This window comes from Xylaria bambusicola, assembly GCF_022495145.1.
Source record: "Xylaria bambusicola strain CBS 139988 unplaced genomic scaffold F5B22scaffold_23, whole genome shotgun sequence".
In the NCBI taxonomy this organism is placed as follows: domain Eukaryota; kingdom Fungi; phylum Ascomycota; class Sordariomycetes; order Xylariales; family Xylariaceae; genus Xylaria; species Xylaria bambusicola.
This window is the reverse complement of record NW_025953576.1, coordinates 231,038-249,137: the sequence shown is the minus strand read 5'-3', so window position 1 is coordinate 249,137 and position 18,100 is coordinate 231,038. Positions and strand designations below refer to the sequence as shown.

General features: G+C 38.8%; 5 protein-coding genes across 5 annotated transcripts; 4 read left to right on the top strand and 1 right to left on the bottom strand.

Moving 5' to 3' along the window:
- The first annotated feature begins 6,026 nt into the window (after positions 1–6,026).
- Positions 6,027–8,892, top strand: F5B22DRAFT_608369 (heterokaryon incompatibility protein-domain-containing protein). The gene is made up of 2 exons (XM_047975070.1): positions 6,027–6,497; positions 6,638–8,892. Exon 2 carries the CDS (start codon positions 6,673–6,675, stop codon positions 8,731–8,733), a length of 2,061 nt encoding a protein of 686 aa, XP_047830415.1. The 5' UTR covers positions 6,027–6,497; positions 6,638–6,672; the 3' UTR covers positions 8,734–8,892.
- A 1,806-nt stretch (positions 8,893–10,698) lies between these two features.
- F5B22DRAFT_202654 (uncharacterized protein) lies at positions 10,699–11,671 on the top strand. The gene is made up of 3 exons (XM_047969613.1): positions 10,699–11,095; positions 11,156–11,395; positions 11,477–11,671. Exons 1-3 carry the CDS (start codon positions 10,930–10,932, stop codon positions 11,626–11,628), a joined length of 558 nt encoding a protein of 185 aa, XP_047830414.1. The 5' UTR covers positions 10,699–10,929; the 3' UTR covers positions 11,629–11,671.
- Positions 11,672–12,344: 673 nt separating this feature from the next.
- Positions 12,345–13,582, top strand: F5B22DRAFT_608362 (uncharacterized protein). Its single transcript, XM_047975069.1, has one exon. The coding sequence runs from the start codon at positions 12,590–12,592 to the stop codon at positions 13,199–13,201; it is 612 nt and encodes a 203-aa protein (XP_047830413.1). The 5' UTR covers positions 12,345–12,589; the 3' UTR covers positions 13,202–13,582.
- On the bottom strand, positions 13,331–15,927 carry F5B22DRAFT_202605 (putative ubiquinone biosynthesis protein). Its single transcript, XM_047969612.1, has 3 exons — positions 15,088–15,927; positions 13,562–15,022; positions 13,331–13,505 (listed from the first exon to the last, which is right to left on the bottom strand). Exons 1-3 carry the CDS (start codon positions 15,637–15,639, stop codon positions 13,461–13,463), a joined length of 2,058 nt encoding a protein of 685 aa, XP_047830412.1. The 5' UTR covers positions 15,640–15,927; the 3' UTR covers positions 13,331–13,460.
- A 64-nt stretch (positions 15,928–15,991) lies between these two features.
- F5B22DRAFT_608359 (cytochrome c/c1 heme-lyase) lies at positions 15,992–17,778 on the top strand. Its single transcript, XM_047975068.1, has 2 exons — positions 15,992–16,958; positions 17,018–17,778. The coding sequence occupies exons 1-2, from the start codon at positions 16,237–16,239 to the stop codon at positions 17,283–17,285; spliced, it is 990 nt and encodes a 329-aa protein (XP_047830411.1). The 5' UTR covers positions 15,992–16,236; the 3' UTR covers positions 17,286–17,778.
- The last annotated feature ends 322 nt before the right edge of the window (positions 17,779–18,100 follow it).

The following is an 18,100-nucleotide window of genomic DNA, read 5'->3' as shown; positions in this document are numbered from 1 at the left end:
TTAATAAAATATTTAAATTAATATAAAAGTTAAAACCTTTTAAAACATTTTTACTTTAAATTAAAAATATTTTAAAATATAGTTACCTTTATTAAAGGATATTATTTATATTAATAAATTAAAAACTTTAAAGTAATATTAACTAAACTATTTAAACCCTTTTTAATATTATATAAATTATAAATAAATATATTAATAAATTAAATAAGCCCTTTATTATTATATATTTAAAATAATATAAAATATAAATTAGTTTTAATTATAATAAATAAACTTATAAAAATAAAATACTTTACCTTAATAATAAATATAATAATAAATATATTAATAAAGGTTTTTATAATATAAGTATATTATTTATATAATATATTAAAGATAATTATATTAAATAAAGGTTTATAATTTATATTTTATTTTTAAAAGGAGTTAAACTATTACTTAAATATATAGCTATATACCTTAATAGTATATTATTTAAAAACTAATAAATAAATAAAAATTATTAACATTATAATAAAATAATATTTAAAAGCTTATTATAACTATTATTAAAATAATTAAATAAATTAACTACCTTTAATTAAATTTATAATAAATAATTAAATATTTAAAACTATAAGGTTAACCCCCTTCTTTATAAATTATAATTAATAACTTATTATAAGAATTAAGCTAATAGGGGACTTAATTAAAATTAAAATATAAGTTTAACAAAATAAATTTTTAACTATATTAAATATAATTAATAAAATTTAAAAAGTAATAAAAAAGGTTAAAATATTAATAATTATATTTTAAAAATATTATATTAAAAATATAAATATATATTAATTAAACGCCTTAAGCTATATAATAAAAAATAGGGTTTAAATTAATATAAAAAATATTAAAATAAGTTAATTTATATTAAAACTAAAAAATAAATAAATAGGCCTCTTTAAAGTAATAAAAATATATTAATAAATTATAGCTATATAGCTATTTTAATAATATAAAATATTTTTAATATTTTATATATTATTAATATATTTAATAAAAGAAGGCTTTTTAAAATAATTAGCTTTAAATAAACTATATAATAATAAGGTAAAGGGGATAATTTTATAAAATAATAATAGGATTAAAGAAATAAAATAGTTATTTAAAAAGATTTTAAATAATAAAAAAGAAAAAAGTATAGGACTTAAATATAAAATTAAATAGCTAACCTTTTATTAATTAATTTAAAAATTAATAATAAACTTTAAAGTTTATAAGGATAAATTAATAGTATTTTATTATATTAACCCTTTTAAATTAAAATTATTATATTAATTAAAAATACTTTAAGTAAAATAATTATTAAAAATTATATATTTATTAAAGTAAAGGTATAAATAATAAAATATAAACTATATATAAAAGGGGATATAAAGAAAAATTATAAATTTATATAAAGAAAAGAAGAGTTATTTTAAAAATTTATTAAAAAAAAAAAGATTAAAAATTTACTATTATAATAAAAGTAAATTAAGGAATTATAAATAGTAAAAATAAAATAGCTAAATATTAAAGCGTTATTTGGATTAAAATTAAATTAAATTAAATTAAATTAAATAAAAAAAAACTAAAGTAAAATTAAATAGGTATAAAGGAATTAAAAAAAGAATAATAAAGGTTAATAGGATTAAAACTTATATTATTAAGTTAAATTTATACTTTTTTTAATTATAGCTATATTAATTTAAAATTAAATTATTTAAAAGGTAAAGGGGAAAAAGTTAAAAATTTTAATAACCTTATTATTATTAAACCTTATAATTATAAAGTTAAATAGTAAAAAATTTTAAATTAAAATATTAATATTATTATAATAAAAAGATAATAAAAATAAAAAATAGGAAAATAAAGGTAAAAATTTATTAAAAGAAAATTGTAAAAATTCTTTTTAATAAAACGTTAAACTATAATAATTATATTTTTAAATTAAAAATAAAATAATTAAAAATCCTTTTAAATATAAACTTTTTCTTTATTACCGGAATAAAGATATAGCTATAAAATAAAAGCAAATTAATAATAATAATTAAAATAAACATTATAAATAATATAATTCTTTTAAAAAATAAAAAAAAAATATTAATAAATATTAAAAAGATAATTATATAAAGGTAATATATATTATTTTTATTTTTTTAATACCTATAAATATATATACTTTATAAATTTCCTTTTTTATATTTTTAAATATAAAGGTAAGATTAATAATTAAAGTAATAACTTTATAATATAATATTAATAAATATATAACGCATCTTCCACTTAACCTGGCCACCTAATTGACCTGGCTACATTTTTAACCTTTATACGTATATAAAAAAAATCCCTCATTTTTCTATTAACAATTATAAAAACCCTTTATAAAGAAAGCAACCTATAGTTTATATTTTAAGCTATTAAACGAAATCCGAAATTATTTATCTAACGTACTGTTACTATTTATAATGTTCCTTATATAATACTTACCCTTTAAACGAAAGGTTTTAAACCAATAAGCAAAATACTACCTTTAAAAGCCCAATTAACTTTAAATAAAGAAAAATTAATTATATAATATATCTTTAATCTTATAGCAAAATTGTTTTTACCTTTATATAGTTATATAAAAGATATAGCTAATTAATTAATAATATTATAAAGTTAAAAGCTAGTTAAAAAGAATTAGATATTAAACTTTACATAATAAACTTTAAACATTTAAATATATTTTAATTAAAGAATTAATTATTAATAGGTATTAAATAAAAATCTAATTAAATACTATATTTAATTTATCCTTATATAAAAAATAATAAATAAAAATAATATTTAAAAAGAAAATATTTATAATTTTAATAAAATTAGGTTTATAATAAGTAAAATTATAACGCATCTCCCACTTAACCTGGCCACCCAATTGACCTAGCTACCCCACCAGCCCATACAAAAAACGTCGGTGCGCTAATCACGTGATAATTGAATAACTCTATGAATACTAATCGTATAAAATAATGAAATATACCATTAGATTCGTAATAAGAAGGGCTATCCAACGGTACTCTCCATTGATTTATACGACTTATATCCGTGGAGTTATTAAGCAATACGCTAAAGTAAGCGCTAAAATAATCCTTGCCTAGCGGCCTTTTAGCGTATTGCTTAATATTTCGCCCAATAAATTTTATAAAAAATAGTAAAAAATACCGCTAGATTCCTTATTAAATAACGGATCTAATGGTACTAATTACTAAATTGTAGGACTAATATTGGTTAAGTTATTCTAAATTGAAATATTGGACTTTTATATAAGTTAAGGGGGTGGCCAGCTCAATTGGGTGGCTAGGTTAAGTGGGAGATGCATTATTTAAAATAGTTATAACTTTAATTAAATATAAATAAAAACTATAAGCTATTTAACTAAGCAATTTAAAATAGTTTATAATTATTTAAATAATTTTATTATATAGTTAAATTATTTTATTATATATTATTTTAATAGAAAAAAACTACCTTATACTTTAATATAAAAATAATAATATATTAAATAATTAAAAAATTATAACTATAAAAAATGGTTAAATAATAAATAAATAAATTATAAATTAAATTAAATATTTTAATAAATATATAAAGCTTTATATAAAAGGATATTATTACTTTTTCCTTTTTAATAGTTATAAAAGCTATTATTTATATAAATTTAAATTATATTATAAAGAAAATAATATTATTACTCTTTATATATTTCCTTATTCCTTTTATTACCTTTAACTATTTAATATTAGGATATTTAACCTTTTAAAATAATTATATAAAAAGTAAATTAAAGACTTTATATAGGTATATATTACTTATATTTAAAAGGAAGATTTTATAATTATATTTTTCTATACATTTAATAAAGCAATTATTTTAAATAATATATAAGGGGGATTTAAAGAAGTAGGTTTAATGTTATATAATTTAAACTATATTATTAATTAGTTAAATTGTTTAATTATATTTTAAATTAACCCTTTATCCTTAATACTACTTAATCCTTATATAATTATAACTTTAAATAACTTAATTAAAGCTAATTCCCTTTTTAAATATATTAAATAAAGGATTATATAATATTAAAATAGCTTTCCTATATTTATTATCGAAAGGTTAGGTTAAATTATATATAATATAATTAATATTATATATTATTTTATATTATTAAAAGGGAAGGTTAAAAGCTTTTATAAAGTAAATTATAAATTTAATAAATATTATTGTATAAAAAGAATTAAATTATAAAATGAAGGATCTTTTACTATTAAAGATATTAAGGATTAAATAAAGGTATAGGGTATTTTTAAGGTAGAAAATTACATTATATATTAAGGTAATCGTTATATAAAGAAAAAGGAAATTTATGCTTAATATTATAAAGCTTATAATAAACCTAGCTATAATATATAAACTTATAAAAATATTATAAAAACGTTTAATAATTTAAATTTAAATTAATTTAAGTTAATTGTATAAATAGTTATTAAGATATTTTTAAATGCGTATATAAAGGTTAAAAATATAACTAGGTTAATTAGGTGGCCAGGTTAAATAGAAAATATATTATATTAAAAATTAATATATTAAAATAAAAGTAAATTTAAATTATAAATATTTTTAATTATTAAAGGTATTATTTATTTAAAAAAAATATAATTAAAAATTAAAAATAATAAAGGAAATTATAAAATAAGGAATAAAATATTAATAAAATATAATTAATATATTAACTTATATAAATTATAACATTTATTATATTAAATATAATAGGTTAAAAAAATATTACCTTAAAATATATATATAAAGTAAAATAGTATTACCTTTTAAATAATATTACCTTTTTTATAATATATATTAAAGTTAATTTAAAAATAATAAAAGTAAAACTTTTTACTTATAAAAATAGGTATATATATTAATATAATAATAATAGTAATAAATAAAAGAAAATAAAAAAAGGTATAAATAAAATATTTAAAAAAACCTTTTTTAAAAAATTAAAAATAAAGTTAAGCGTTATAATTATAAAAAAGTAATAAAATAAATATAAAAAAGGAAAAAGGAAAAATAAAGAAATATATAAAGTAAATAATTAATTACTATAGTAGAAAATTCTACTATAAAGCTATAAGGCATTACTATATTACTTTAAAAAGGAATATAATTTAAAATAAATAATATAATATATATATTATATAACTATATTATAATTAAATTTAAACTTATATAATTAAGGTTAATTATATTTAAAAGAAGGAAGTATTATTATAAAACTAAGGAAGTTTAATTTTTAATATATAGTATAGATTAAGGAACATTATATATAACGCTAGGAAAGGGAATAAGGGGTGAAAACTAGAACTTCCCTCCTTATGCAATAATAGAACAAATATATAAAACCATAGCTGGGCAGTACTGTGACAGTCTTGGATTGATCACCGGTGTCTCTGGTAGAGAGCGTATCGGAATAGATTATCATAGAGAGTACTGAGAGCTTCACGCCACTGCAAGATAGAAGAGACATCGTCAGATCTCAGTTTTCCACCAATGTGAAAGTTTCCGACAGTGAGTGCCTTCCAGATCACCACGTCAGCTGCCATGATCTTTGGCCTCGCCATCTTGGCTCTGCCTGATCCTGCATTTATAGCTGCTCTTTCACTCATCTCCCTCTCGTATTACTTTGTACTAGTTTTATACACCAACGGAGCTCGTAATTTAAAACGTATCAAAGCCGTGGCACGATAACCTCTCTACCAACAAATTAAGGAGGCCATTGCTGGCTGCATCAGTATTCGGAAGCTTTACGTGCGAAGCTCAGTTTACGGTTCAAAATCAGAACCTTATCGACCTACTCAATCAACCGTACTTGTTGATTGCTGCTAGCAAACAATGGTTGACATTGCGAAGGAATCTGGCGACTGGGATACTATCGCTCGTACAATCCAAGACGCGTGAACATAAAATATAAGTTACGCACAACATCCTTTCTATCACATAGAGATCCGGCTCAAGAGCATCCCGCCCCCTGACAGCCACATATCCTAGTCATCTTGTGGCTAAGTGACCCCTATTTCAATTGGATCTAGCCACACCACTTCAGCTCACTACGCGACGCGGACTTTCAGCTCAGTATTCTATTGGTACTAGATAATGAATGATTTTCATCACGCGCCTGGCTCTAGCCGCGGTTTCTTTCGGTGCGGGAATATCGTTATCAAAGAGGATCTCGCTCTGTCTACGTATGGGCCAACGCAACGCTTCCATGTAGTATCATCAAGACAGTCGTGATTTGACGCACTTCTAAGTACTATCCTTCATCGGCCATAAATGATTCGCATTCGAGGCATAAATACCTATGTGCGGACTTTCAGCCAGAGCCAATGGTTGATGCGGGGAAGTAGTATTTACACTTGCACTGCCACAAATGTGTCACATGGAAGGTAAGTTTGCACCGACTCGGATTTATCAATGCATTCATGCAAACATGATCTCGCCATATCCCATATTTCTGCATAGTCTGGTTCTTTCTAGGTCTTGCAACGCAAGATTACTTCCGATCATTGATGTCGTTTTACATCAGTCATCTCTCCTCTATAGGTAACAGGTAGCCTTGCAATGCCTGGATATCAGTACAAACCCCTCTTAGGGCGTCAAATACGACTCCTAACTCTACATGCTGGTTCGTTTCCTGACAAACTACAAATATCCATCCGCCATGTCGATTTGCCCGCGCAGCATTCGAGACTTGAACAGCCTATTGCTGAGCGTGAGGCATCCGCTAGAACAGAAGCCAAATTCAAATACCAAGCACTATCATACTGCTGGGGTATTCAGGGCGATTGGGCTGTTAGTGTTGATGGTGGCTCGGGCGACACCTCGTTTATCAGGATAACAGATAATTTGGATTCCGCCCTCAGACACCTCCGCGCCAAGAAGTATGCAAAAACACTCTGGGTTGACGCGATCTGCATCAACCAGGCGAACCTCAACGAGCGTGGTCACCAAGTGCAGTTAATGCGTGATGTTTATCAACTTGCAGCACGCGTCATCATCTGGCTTGGGCCCGAGAAAGACGACAGTGCGGCTGCTATGCGCTACATGGGGTTTGTCGGCACGCGAGTTGAATTTGACTGGAGTACGGTGGTAGCGAAGCCCACGAGCAGAGCACATACGGAAGACGAAAAGGCATTATCAACCGGAGTTTTCCCCTCTGGTATACCATTGCAAGAAATCTGGGCTTTGATGCAGAGATCCTGGTTTGAACGGGTTTGGATTCGCCAAGAAGTCCACCTCGCGAAACGGGCGGTTATCTACTGTGGTCCAGCTGCCATAGACTGGCATGTCTTCCGTCATGCCACAATGTGCATTATAAAAGAGATGTCGACATTCATTCTCTCATCCGGTTTGCACCACGCAAATATACTCCGCGAAATCACGAGTCCTTTCAAGATTCCTGTCGTTCACTTACGTGATGCTCTCGCTGGAACCCAATGCTCAAACCTCAGAGATAAAGTCTACGGGATGCTGGCGGTTCTCCGGCCAAGAGGAGACGGGCAGGATTGGGCTATCCCGGATTACAGACTTCCCATCGCAGAAATTTACACTGAACTAGCCAAGCAATGCATTTACGATTATCACTCGATGGGTATTCTCGCGTCTTGCGAGCTGGAAACGACTAGACTCGAAGGCCTCCCAAGTTGGGTCCCCGATTTGTCGACAAAACCCGCTGCCCCTCTATTGGAATGTCCCAAACTCGCAGCTGGATTGACCTTGGCCTATACTAAGTTTTCCAATGACGGAATTCTCCCCATCGCTAGCGTAGCTAATGGGGTGGTTGACCAAGTTTCCTCAGTAGACTGGACAGAACTAGACTGGCTTAGGGCAACGTCAGTGGACAATTTGGAAAAATTGGTTGAAACTGCCTCTATAATATCTGAAGATGATTGGTCTCATGGTTCATACAAGCCTGACGGCGCGTCAATTCAAATGGCATTCCTTCGCACGACGCTATGTGGTGATTTTGGAGATGTGCGCTCCCCGACTCAAGCAAGCATAGCGTCTCGGAAACAAGCGCTCAGCTTTTTGAAATTTGTTGAAATGGTACAGTTACAGCATCTAGATGGTTTGGATGCTATTTGGGATGATCTGACAGTTTATGCTCGTACCGCGTCTCGAATGTGCTTGGGAAGGCGATTCTTCGTCACAAAGGAGGGATATTTCGGCCTTGGCCCCCAAGCAATGACTTCGGATGATCAGATTTTCTTCTTTCTCGGCTGCGATTATCCCGTGGTCCTCCGTCCTCTCGACGAATACGGAAAATGTAGACGATACCAAGTGGTAGGTGTGTGCTACCTTGATGGGTTTATGTTTGGCGAGGTTTTTTACGGACAAATCCCTAGACCCTGGGAAATAAAATGTATTGCCAATGAGTCAACTGGTGAGTCAAGTACCGTGTTTTGTAAAGGTATTGAAATGAGTTGCATCATGGACGAATCAACTGGTGAGCCAGGATTAATTTTTATCAATCCCCCGGTTAGGAGCCGTACTCACCCCGGTTTTCGGACCCTGAAAGAGCGGTTTAGTATCATGGGATTTGGTATTGACAGGGAAGGCGAACTGACACCTGAAATTTTGCAGAGTTGTGGTGTGAACGTGGAATGGATTGATTTGGTCTGACTTTTGGATGAATCCCTACGAGTTTGGCTACGTGAATTTTTCTAGGTAGCTAGGTAATTGTAACCACTTTCACAGAGACCTCGCGCTTCGCACTTAGATGTTGGCAGTTGGCAGATCTCTAAACTGAACTAATATTATGAATTCACTCATATTGACCAACTTCCATGCTAGCCCTTTCTATGCATATTTAGTCATATGGACATAGCTTTGTAACCTAACTTCGCTTTATAGACTATCATGATCCTAGGTTTACAGACAAACAGATTCCATGCCTGTAGTCCTAGCCTAGGACGAAAGCATCTCAAGTCCTATTTTCGGCTCTTCATATAATTATTCACTCTAGGAAACTACAACAACTTAATAGATCTCCTTCTAATAACCGCGACCGACTCCGAACACGGCAGGTAAGGAAGGCTTGAAAATATCCCACCTGATCGACCGATCCATTACCTCGTCCTGGGATATAATGGCGAAGTCAACAACTATAGCCGGCCCCAAGTCTTTATAAGCCGCTGTCGCATCAGATGTCGTTCGCGATTATGTTGGGGTCGGAGTAGAGCCAAAAGAGCCTGCATACCGGTAATGTAACAGCAAGGCTCTTTTCTCTCCGGCATCATCCGTGTCCACGTCTTCAATCGTAAAACCAACGATGAATCAAGTTTCTGTCGCTGGATGACCAGGCGAGCAAGTTATGCTTCCATAAACGCCATTTCCATGGGCACCTAGTCTAATGAAGATAGATCAGCTGATGTCATCAAGTTGTATCATAATATGTCGCAATTCATCTCATGGAGCAACACATGCGTATGAGAAGACGAGATGAAAACCTTTTGGGCGGAAAACCTGGTTTTTACACCGCTACGTGAATGAGGTGAGGTGGCCCTGCAATCACGCATGCCGTTGTTCTAGTCCGGATAAATAACCGAGCGGCGGAGTAATCCCGAGGAGCATCTTCCGGCATTTCTATTGGAGCTGTGCCGGGTACCGACTCTTTCGCCATCTCTGAATTAATGTTGGGTAACATTTCTCCAGACCTCAGCGGCTGCCTTGCGTTACGTTGCTTTCGGATATAGGGCGGCTCCATTGCACTATAAGGCTCATGTTAGGTGTGAAGAGTATGCGCAACCATTGGATTTGACTGATTGTCCGGGGTAGTAGGTGGCGACACAATATGGATCTAGAGCCCCTTGAAGATCTAATACCCATTTGTTAGTCGAGGAGCGCATTCTATTACTCGCGTACTGGTGAAGTGATCGAAAATTTCGGACAGTTTATCATCTGCAGGATGTGAGATCAAGATCAGATCAGCGCGATCTTCTCTGCTGAAAAAAAGCTTAAGCATTCAGCTTTTACGATCTTCAGGGCAGAATATGAAGCCTTGACCGCTCACACAACCCTAGAAGGAACAATTTTCCAATAAGGAATGCTGTGATGGAGAATATTGCCTCGCGTTTGTTTTTAAAACCTGAAAGATAAAAGACTTGACATCATCGAGCATATAGGAGTTCTTAAAGGATAGGTGTTCTCAAGAATTGCATGCATGCAATCTAAGCAAAGAAAGATATGTCCAATGATAATGGAGAACGTGGACTGTACGTGATGGCCGGCCACATACAGCAGATGTCTGTTCAGGGGCTGACCATATTTAGTTTCTGTTGGACCTTCGGGTATACAGGAACTGGTACTGTGGTCACGAATGTCCGGAGGTATGACTGGAGGTCGATCTTTCCCTGAAAAGATAGACAGAGATGCTAAGTATAGGGGCAACGATGGCAGTGACGCATTCCTGACCACAAAGTTCAAAGACACATCCGGTTGAAATACCGTTAACCCTACAATGGAGGGTATAGAGAACCGGTTGGGGGCTAGAAACCGGTCGTTGGAGGGGGCACTTGATATCAAGAAAGGGGGATAGGATCGACACTGGAGTGTATCTTGACGGGAACCAAACGCCGGCTTCAGGAGAAATGGTGGCCAAAATCAAGAAAATGGTGAAAAGAGGTGATAGTCGGGGGCGAGAAAACAACTACGACAACGACGATAGGAGTGAAGATAAATAGAGGTGCTCGATCGTTCCGGAAATCTTCATCCTCGCTCCTCTACAGCACGAACACATCAGCAGCTCCAGCAGTCTGAACCTCTTCTCAAACTCGTTAAATCCACCATTTCAATTCCACTTCACCACCACCTCTCAAAATGAAGGCCATCTTCACCATCTTTGCCATCGGCGGACTCATCACGAGCGCCATCGCCAACCCCATCGCCGTCTCCGAGAGCCTCGAGAAGCGCCAGGACTACGAGGCGCTAGGCGCCAGCCTCACAACGCTTCTGGCCAACATCCAGGAGCAGACCGCCATCATCAGTGAGTTCCCGTCGAACATCTCACCAACGATAAGACATCTCCAAGACTGACAACCTCTAGACTCGACTCTGGACGCCGTCCCAGAGAACCCGACCGATGCCCAAGCCACCGCAGACGCATCCCAGATCGCGCCCCAACTCCAGGCCATCACGGACCTCCTGACAGCCGCCAACACGACCGTCGTCAAGCGTGCTCTCGTCGAGGCGCGCTTCGGCAAGCCGGACCTGTTCAAGACGCTTTCGATCATCATCTTCGAGGTTCTCTTCACCGTCAAGAAGATTCTCTACAAACTTGGCCTCGGTACGTTCGAGCACCTCCACCCTGCTAGATGGTGGACTTAGTATGTAATGTATATATGACTATGCGCTAACATCAGTTCAGCCAAGGTCGTTCACTACCTCACCCCCCTCGCTTTCGCTCTCAAGGGCCTCGTCTTCAGCCTCGACCATGTCGTCGGCGGTGTCCTCTTGGCCGTCGGGGGTATTACTAATGAGCTGCTCAAGGCTGTTGGTCTTGCTCTCATTGGTCTATAAGTCTAGTATGAAAGACCAGCCGCAATGGTGACAGTTGAAGTGGATAGGAGTGGAGTGGAGTGGAGTGTTCATGGTGGATTTCCTATCAGTCATTCTTTTGCTTGAGAATGGAGAAGAAGGGGTCTGACGGGGCTGGATGCAGAGAAATATTCGCGTGTGCTAGAATGCAATATCTAGACGCCGTAATGAGACATGGTTGTTTAACTCTAATTATCAGTCTTTGTGTGAATGCTGATCGAACATCGTTACACTCACTCGTATTCCTCGAAGCGACGTTGAGTTGCGGTTATCTCGGCCACTTAGGTTCGCGCAGGGATCACGCAGATCATACAACGACTGCAACCCGTGATTGGTCGCACTCATATCGTGAAACCTAGAAATGGCTTTGCAACCAAGCGATTGCATATGTATACAAAGGGTTCGTTCGTGTTGCAAAACCCTGGGCCCCGTAGCATACCAGCGCAAATGCAACGACGGTGTCACGCAACCTCTGTTCGTCACCTATTGGCTAGTTGCGCACCCTAGTTCTTAGGACTGGTATGATAGGAGTTCAGACGCAAGGTACGAGGAAAACTTGAGACGGCGCGAGCTAGTACGTCGTCTGAAGTCATCACGATGTGTGAAACGCAACATAACGTCGGCACGCTTGGCGTGTTTCCACGCTCGTTGCCTGGGTAGGGTAAGTCTAGGCACCTAAAGTAATAATGCATAAAGCCTCGCGATGCGCAGCTTGACAATCTGATCGACGTTCTCTCATCCATCTCTGCTCGTCAACTACGTAACTTATTCGTTCGCTACCTTCTGGAAAGGATTTTCATTCGCTTCTCACCTGGTCTTTATATCGCCGCTGGTTCGTCACGAATTAGTTGTTTAATATTTAAAACTCTCCTTTACTTTATACTATAATTCGTGTATATCTTGAAATTCATCCAGTGTTCTCGGGACGGTCGATACTTTCAAAATGCGTTCATCTATTCCCGTCATCGCCCTCGTCGGCGCTGCTTCCGCCATGCCCAAAATCCCCTTCGTCACAAGCAAGGATATCATCCCGGCACCAGGAGCCATCGCCGCCCGCCAAAACGCGTGCTTCGTGATCGGCTCGACGGCTCTGCCGGAAGAAGTCGCCGACGTCGCGGCCTCGCTGGCATCTACAATCTCCTGCTCCAGCTTCGCCACGACGATCGCGGGCGTTCCCGACGTCACGTCGGGCACAGTGACATATTCCTCTGTGGACTTCTCCCGGTCCTCGGAGTCGCCCCTGCAATTCGCGCTGCGCAACTTCGCGACCGACGACTTCGTCGGCAGTTCCAACCTGCAGTTCTTCCAGGACGCGCTGAACGTGTATCTCGCGACCGAGGTGGGCATCCGCAGCGTGGGCGGCAACCTGGCGATCAAGGTGCCCAAGTTCTTCCTCGAGATGCAGGTCAGCCGCATCCAGACGGCGCAGGGAAACCCGCCTACGGCGCCCGGGCTCCAGGTCGACCATCTCCGCGACAAGGTGTTGAAGAATGCGGGACGCGAGGACCAGGCGCTTCTGGATCAGGTGACGTTCCTGGCTACGAAGTTGCAGTGAGCCTGCGACGAGAGATTGTGGACAAGGGTGCTATGAAGAGGCTAAGATCGATGGCTTTATTCTCGGAGCTGATATCATCTCGAGAAATTACATTGTCTAGGCAAAAAGCCGTGTATCTGTATACTCTACCTATATAGAAGTGGTGTAGATGCTGTCCCAATACCCCATCTAAAAATGCCCTAACTCCGCTATAATGCTGCTCCGCTTCTATATGGAAGACGACAATAAAGGTGTTCTTTATCGTGTAATGTACATGGTATTATACATTTGGTGACAATAAATCATATTTGACGCATCGTTCAACCTAAGACATGTGTATCAGTATGAGCTGTGCCAGGTGAATAGAGAAGGGTGTCTTACATCTTCAATGCTGGCTTGCATGAAACGCCTTGCTTCAAGGCCGGCCCATATAATCGCCATTGGATAGTCACCAACGGACCATCCACTTTGCGCGCCCAACTGCCTGAGGATTGGTAGGGAGCTGCTCAAAAGGTCGAGGTCCGGGTCAAGGCTTCGCCCTATTCCCTCTAGAAGTAGGATACTGATGACGACGTTGACAAAGTCGCCTTCTAGTCTGACATGATGTCCTCGGACCATGTCGAGGACTTGTTGTAAGATATCCCCAATCTTGACGTTGCCAAGGGCCAAGGTCCGGCTCTTGACTGACAAGACGAGATGCTGCATCTTCAGAGCGAATACTTCTTTGTCGATGACAGCCTCTGGCTGACGACAGCGCTCGCACATTAGATGGCCTGCCTTGTAGCCATCGAATTCTGCGACAGCCCTGAAGAGATCCAAGAAGTTGCGACGGTTGGTGTTGTTCAGTTCCGTAACTAGACCAGTGTCGATGAAAATCAATTGTGGCCGGAACCCTTCGGCGTCTATCTTGTTCAATTCGGCCTCCCAAGCTGCTTTATCACGCTTCTTGCGGTAAGGGCGTAGGCGTGAGAGCACCTCCTCAGTAACATCGGGCTGTTCCTCTGGATTCACTTGTTCATTGCTTTTGAGCTTGAAGTGGGGTTTCTGAGTTTGATAGAATCGGACCATAATGTTGCCAGGATGCAGGTCAGCGTGTACGAAGTTGTCAATTAGCAGCATACGCAGGAACGCATCGAGACCTTCGTGGGCGATATCACGTTGGAACGCGCCGCCACCATTCTCTAGGAAGTCCGCGAGCGGAATACCTTGAGCGAATTCCTCTATCAAGACTTCTCGTGTGGTGAATTCGAGGTAAGGGAATGGGAACCAGGCTGTTGAGCGCTCTTTGAAGTTCTTGCGAAACTTGGCGAGATTGGCTGCCTCTATGCGCAAATCTAACTGTAGCTTCATCATCTCTCCAAACTGCGTAACTTCGTCGGGTAGCGACAACCACTCAATGGTGGGTATCAAGTTGAGCGCTAAAGCGAAAAAGCGCATGATGCGAAGGTCGCGGGCCACAGTACGCTCAACGCCAGGATGAAGGACCTTGACGGCGACATATGTGGATGGCACGCGGTGCGGGCTACTCTTGAGTACGGTATTTACATTTCGACGAACGTTGGCGCGAATGTTCGCGGGAGCGTCAAGTACGTCAATATCGCCGGGAACGGCAAGATCGGGCTTGAGTTTGGCCTTGTATACTTGGGCAATAGCACCAACACCAAGAGGTTGTTCTTGGAATTCTTCAAATATGTCGCTAAATGGCCGACCATCAAAGGCAGATTGGACTATCCGTTTCGTGGCATGAAGCGAATGCGCTGGCGCATTGGAGTGAAGTTTGGACATGACATTGCACATTTCGATAGGGAAGATGTCGGTTCTCGATGCAGCCCATTGGCCAAGCTGTGTTACCAAAGAGTCAGCAAGCGAAGTGGGAAAAGGGATAGGATAGGAGGGATTGCTCGCACCTTGATGAACGCGGGACCTGCAGCCTCCATCGCCCAGACCAGGAAGTTATACCACCAGAGAGTGCCGGATCTCTCGTTGTTCTGGTCTGGCCGGCGAGTCCCGAACCATATTGCTGGGACTGACAGTATCACGGGAACGAAGATGACAACCAAGTGAAAGAATCTAAAACCCGTGCACAAGGGCTCCCATATGTAGAGGTCTAGACAGATGACGACTTCCTGAGCCCATCGTGATACTCCGGTCTCGTCTTCATCGACCGTCTTTTCTAGCTCTTGAGTGGATGCCTCCAGCATGCGCCCCTCAGCCGTTTGCTCTGTGCCGCCATTATCCTTCTCGGAAAGTTTGATGAAGGCTGCAGTGCCCAGAACACCATTTACGGCAGCCTTGAGAACAATACCCTTGGCTTGGTAGTGGGAACGTGGCGCTGACCGAGAAAGCACGTATCGAAAGGTGGAAAAGGATCGGCCGAGGTTCGCAGGAACATGCCCAGGTCGCGCTCTAGGAGTGATTTGTCGCGCGCAAAATCGAGCCAGAAAATGGAGAGATTTCATATCTTCGGGAAGCCGGGGGTGCGCATTGATAAAGCGACATAAACATAGTCGCCCAATTCCTGAGACCGACCTCTAGCGACGAAAATACTGCCCGGATTAGAGAATTAGAATTAGGAGCCTCGTGAAGGCGAGGATACCAAAGGTCTGGACATGAACACATGCAATCGAGCAATTGAGCTTTGGAATGGATGGAAAGGATGGAATGGTGACGTAGAGGACTGGCTGGCCAGTGAGAGTAGCCAAGTCGCAGCGCTAAAGGCACTGCAGGGTTGGTTGATTTAGCGCCGATGGACGGCCTAAAAAAAGGGCCTATGCCTTATAAGCCTGCTGGAAACTTTGATCTAAGTCGATATCGGCGCCTCCCGCCTAGAATGGGTCCCGGATTCTTATCGTCCATGATCCAGTCCAAAAAAGTCGTGATGGAACTTGAACTTTTTGCCTCTTGTCTCTCAGGGCTTTTATACAATATCGCCATTACTGTTCCCCTTTCGCAATCTTCTCACACAATCGAACTAAGACATCACGTAGGGCGTATCTCCTCACATCTCTTGACGTCTCTTGATATCTCTTATCAGACCCTGATTCATCGTCGTCATCATGGGCTGGTTTTGGGCCAACACTCCGACTCCTACAGCCCCTCCGTCCCATCGCGCCTTTGCACGCAACGGTGCAACACCACCGCCAGGATGTCCTATGCACAAACACCAGAAAAGCGCTGATGCCATGGCTCCTCTGCCATCAGCGTGCCCAGTAAAGCATGATGCTGGACCTCCGTCGGCATGCCCCGTACCACACGCATCCCAGACAGCTACCCCCGAGCCTGACTCTCAGTCTACCATGTCCAAGCTGAATCCGCTGAACTACATGTTCAAGAACCTGTCACAGGAACGAGCTCCCAGTCAGACACACATGTTACCTCTAGAGCGCGAACCCTCGACAATACCTAGAGGAGACGGGGAAGGCAACTGGGAATACCCTTCGCCACAGCAGATGTACAATGCATTACTGCGCAAGGGTTACACCGATACAGATGTCACCGCTGTCGAAAGTATGGTTGGCGTACACAACTTCCTGAACGAGGGCGCTTGGGGGGAGATTATGGAATGGGAGAAACGCTTCGCCGGCGGACTCTACAAAGGCTGGCGCAAATGCAGCCGGGGCGAGCAGAACTTTGAAGAGAACGTGATAAAGTACGGCTATGAGAAGGAGGTAGAGGAGCTGCAACCCAGTCTAGTGCGCTTCCAGGGCAGACCGAAGGAGATGACGCCCAAGGCCGCCATGATTCAAGTCATGGCTTGGATATATCCCTCCAAGTTCCAGTACGTATTCCCTTGAACCGTATTTTGATGCAAGAATATTCCCTGACGTTTTCCTTCAGGACGGAACCTCCCTTCGATCGACATGACTGGTACGTCTCACGTGACGTGAACGGAGAGAGAAAGGAGGTTCGCTATATCATTGACTACTATTCCGGAGAGCCCGAGCCCACAGGAGAGCCAGTCTTCTACCTCGATGTGCGCCCTGCCCTTACGCCCACTACTGCTGTTGAGCGAACCTTACGTTGGGGCTGTGATGTTTGGTGGAGAGCATCAGGGGGCGACGCTCGCGAAATGGCAAGGCAACAAGACAGCTCGAAGAAGCAATGATTTACCCTTTTTTTCAAAATGTCTTAAAAAATAACTTATTTGCAGCGGTCTGGCGTTTTATTGGGATTATCTGGGTATGTACAACATGGGAGGTTTTGGTGTATCTTTACCGAGGCCGGAGTTACCTCGTGACGCATCACGACTCTTATATGACCTTTATCAACTATATCCATGTAATTCTGTATAGTAACGCGCACTGGTGCCCCGCCTCAGTTCAAGGACGAGGGGTCGAAGATTCCGTCACATTCCTCTACACTCAGAACATCATTGAGGCACCCCTGCAATGTGTATAGAAAAAGTAGCGCGAAATAAACTAACTATGTATAAACCGGGTAAAAGAGGGTATCCGCCTGACAAGCTGGCGTATGAATTCCCCGGATTTGCTGAATCCAAGCGATTGGATATTAATCCCATATCGACGTGACGTTCTTGGTGGGGGGTGGTCAGCCGATCGGCTTTTCCAAGGGATGCAGGGCCGTGCCACAATCGGAAACATTGAATTCATGCTACTTTGGGGAAGACGACTTTAGGTACGTGACTTTACAACGTGTTCAAAACTCGTGCCGGGCTAACGACCTAACTGACTGTTCCCTTGAACTGTGCCGTGATATATCAACTTCTTTCCGCGCTTGATGGTTTTGTGGTTTTTATACATATTGCCACGAGAGTGGATTTGGCGTTTACACGTCGCATTGCGTCTTGTGTCTACACGTGTGTTTTATACATACCTAGTCCTTGTTAGAAACGCATTGACTCTGATTATATGCCCTTGCGCTTGATGGTTGAATAGGAGTGCGTATATATTCTATTGGGGC

What these genes read in the sequence shown, in the direction of transcription:
- F5B22DRAFT_608369 (XM_047975070.1), top strand. Translation starts at nt 6,673, where the DNA reads ATGCCTGGATATCAGTACAAACCCCTCTTAGGGCGTCAAATACGACTC.
- F5B22DRAFT_608362 (XM_047975069.1), top strand. Translation starts at nt 12,590, where the DNA reads ATGCGTTCATCTATTCCCGTCATCGCCCTCGTCGGCGCTGCTTCCGCC.
- F5B22DRAFT_202605 (XM_047969612.1), bottom strand. Translation starts at nt 15,639, where the DNA reads ATGAAATCTCTCCATTTTCTGGCTCGATTTTGCGCGCGACAAATCACT. An exon ending in CAGGTCCCGCGTTCATCAAG is followed by an intron (nt 15,023 to 15,087) that starts GTGCGAGCAATC and finishes TTGGTAACACAG; the next exon opens with CTTGGCCAATGGGCTGCATC. An exon ending in TGCAAGCCAGCATTGAAGAT is followed by an intron (nt 13,506 to 13,561) that starts GTAAGACACCCT and finishes CACATGTCTTAG; the next exon opens with GTTGAACGATGCGTCAAATA.
- F5B22DRAFT_608359 (XM_047975068.1), top strand. Translation starts at nt 16,237, where the DNA reads ATGGGCTGGTTTTGGGCCAACACTCCGACTCCTACAGCCCCTCCGTCC. An exon ending in ATATATCCCTCCAAGTTCCA is followed by an intron (nt 16,959 to 17,017) that starts GTACGTATTCCC and finishes GTTTTCCTTCAG; the next exon opens with GACGGAACCTCCCTTCGATC.
- F5B22DRAFT_202654 (XM_047969613.1), top strand. Translation starts at nt 10,930, where the DNA reads ATGAAGGCCATCTTCACCATCTTTGCCATCGGCGGACTCATCACGAGC. An exon ending in GGAGCAGACCGCCATCATCA is followed by an intron (nt 11,096 to 11,155) that starts GTGAGTTCCCGT and finishes GACAACCTCTAG; the next exon opens with ACTCGACTCTGGACGCCGTC. An exon ending in TCTCTACAAACTTGGCCTCG is followed by an intron (nt 11,396 to 11,476) that starts GTACGTTCGAGC and finishes ACATCAGTTCAG; the next exon opens with CCAAGGTCGTTCACTACCTC.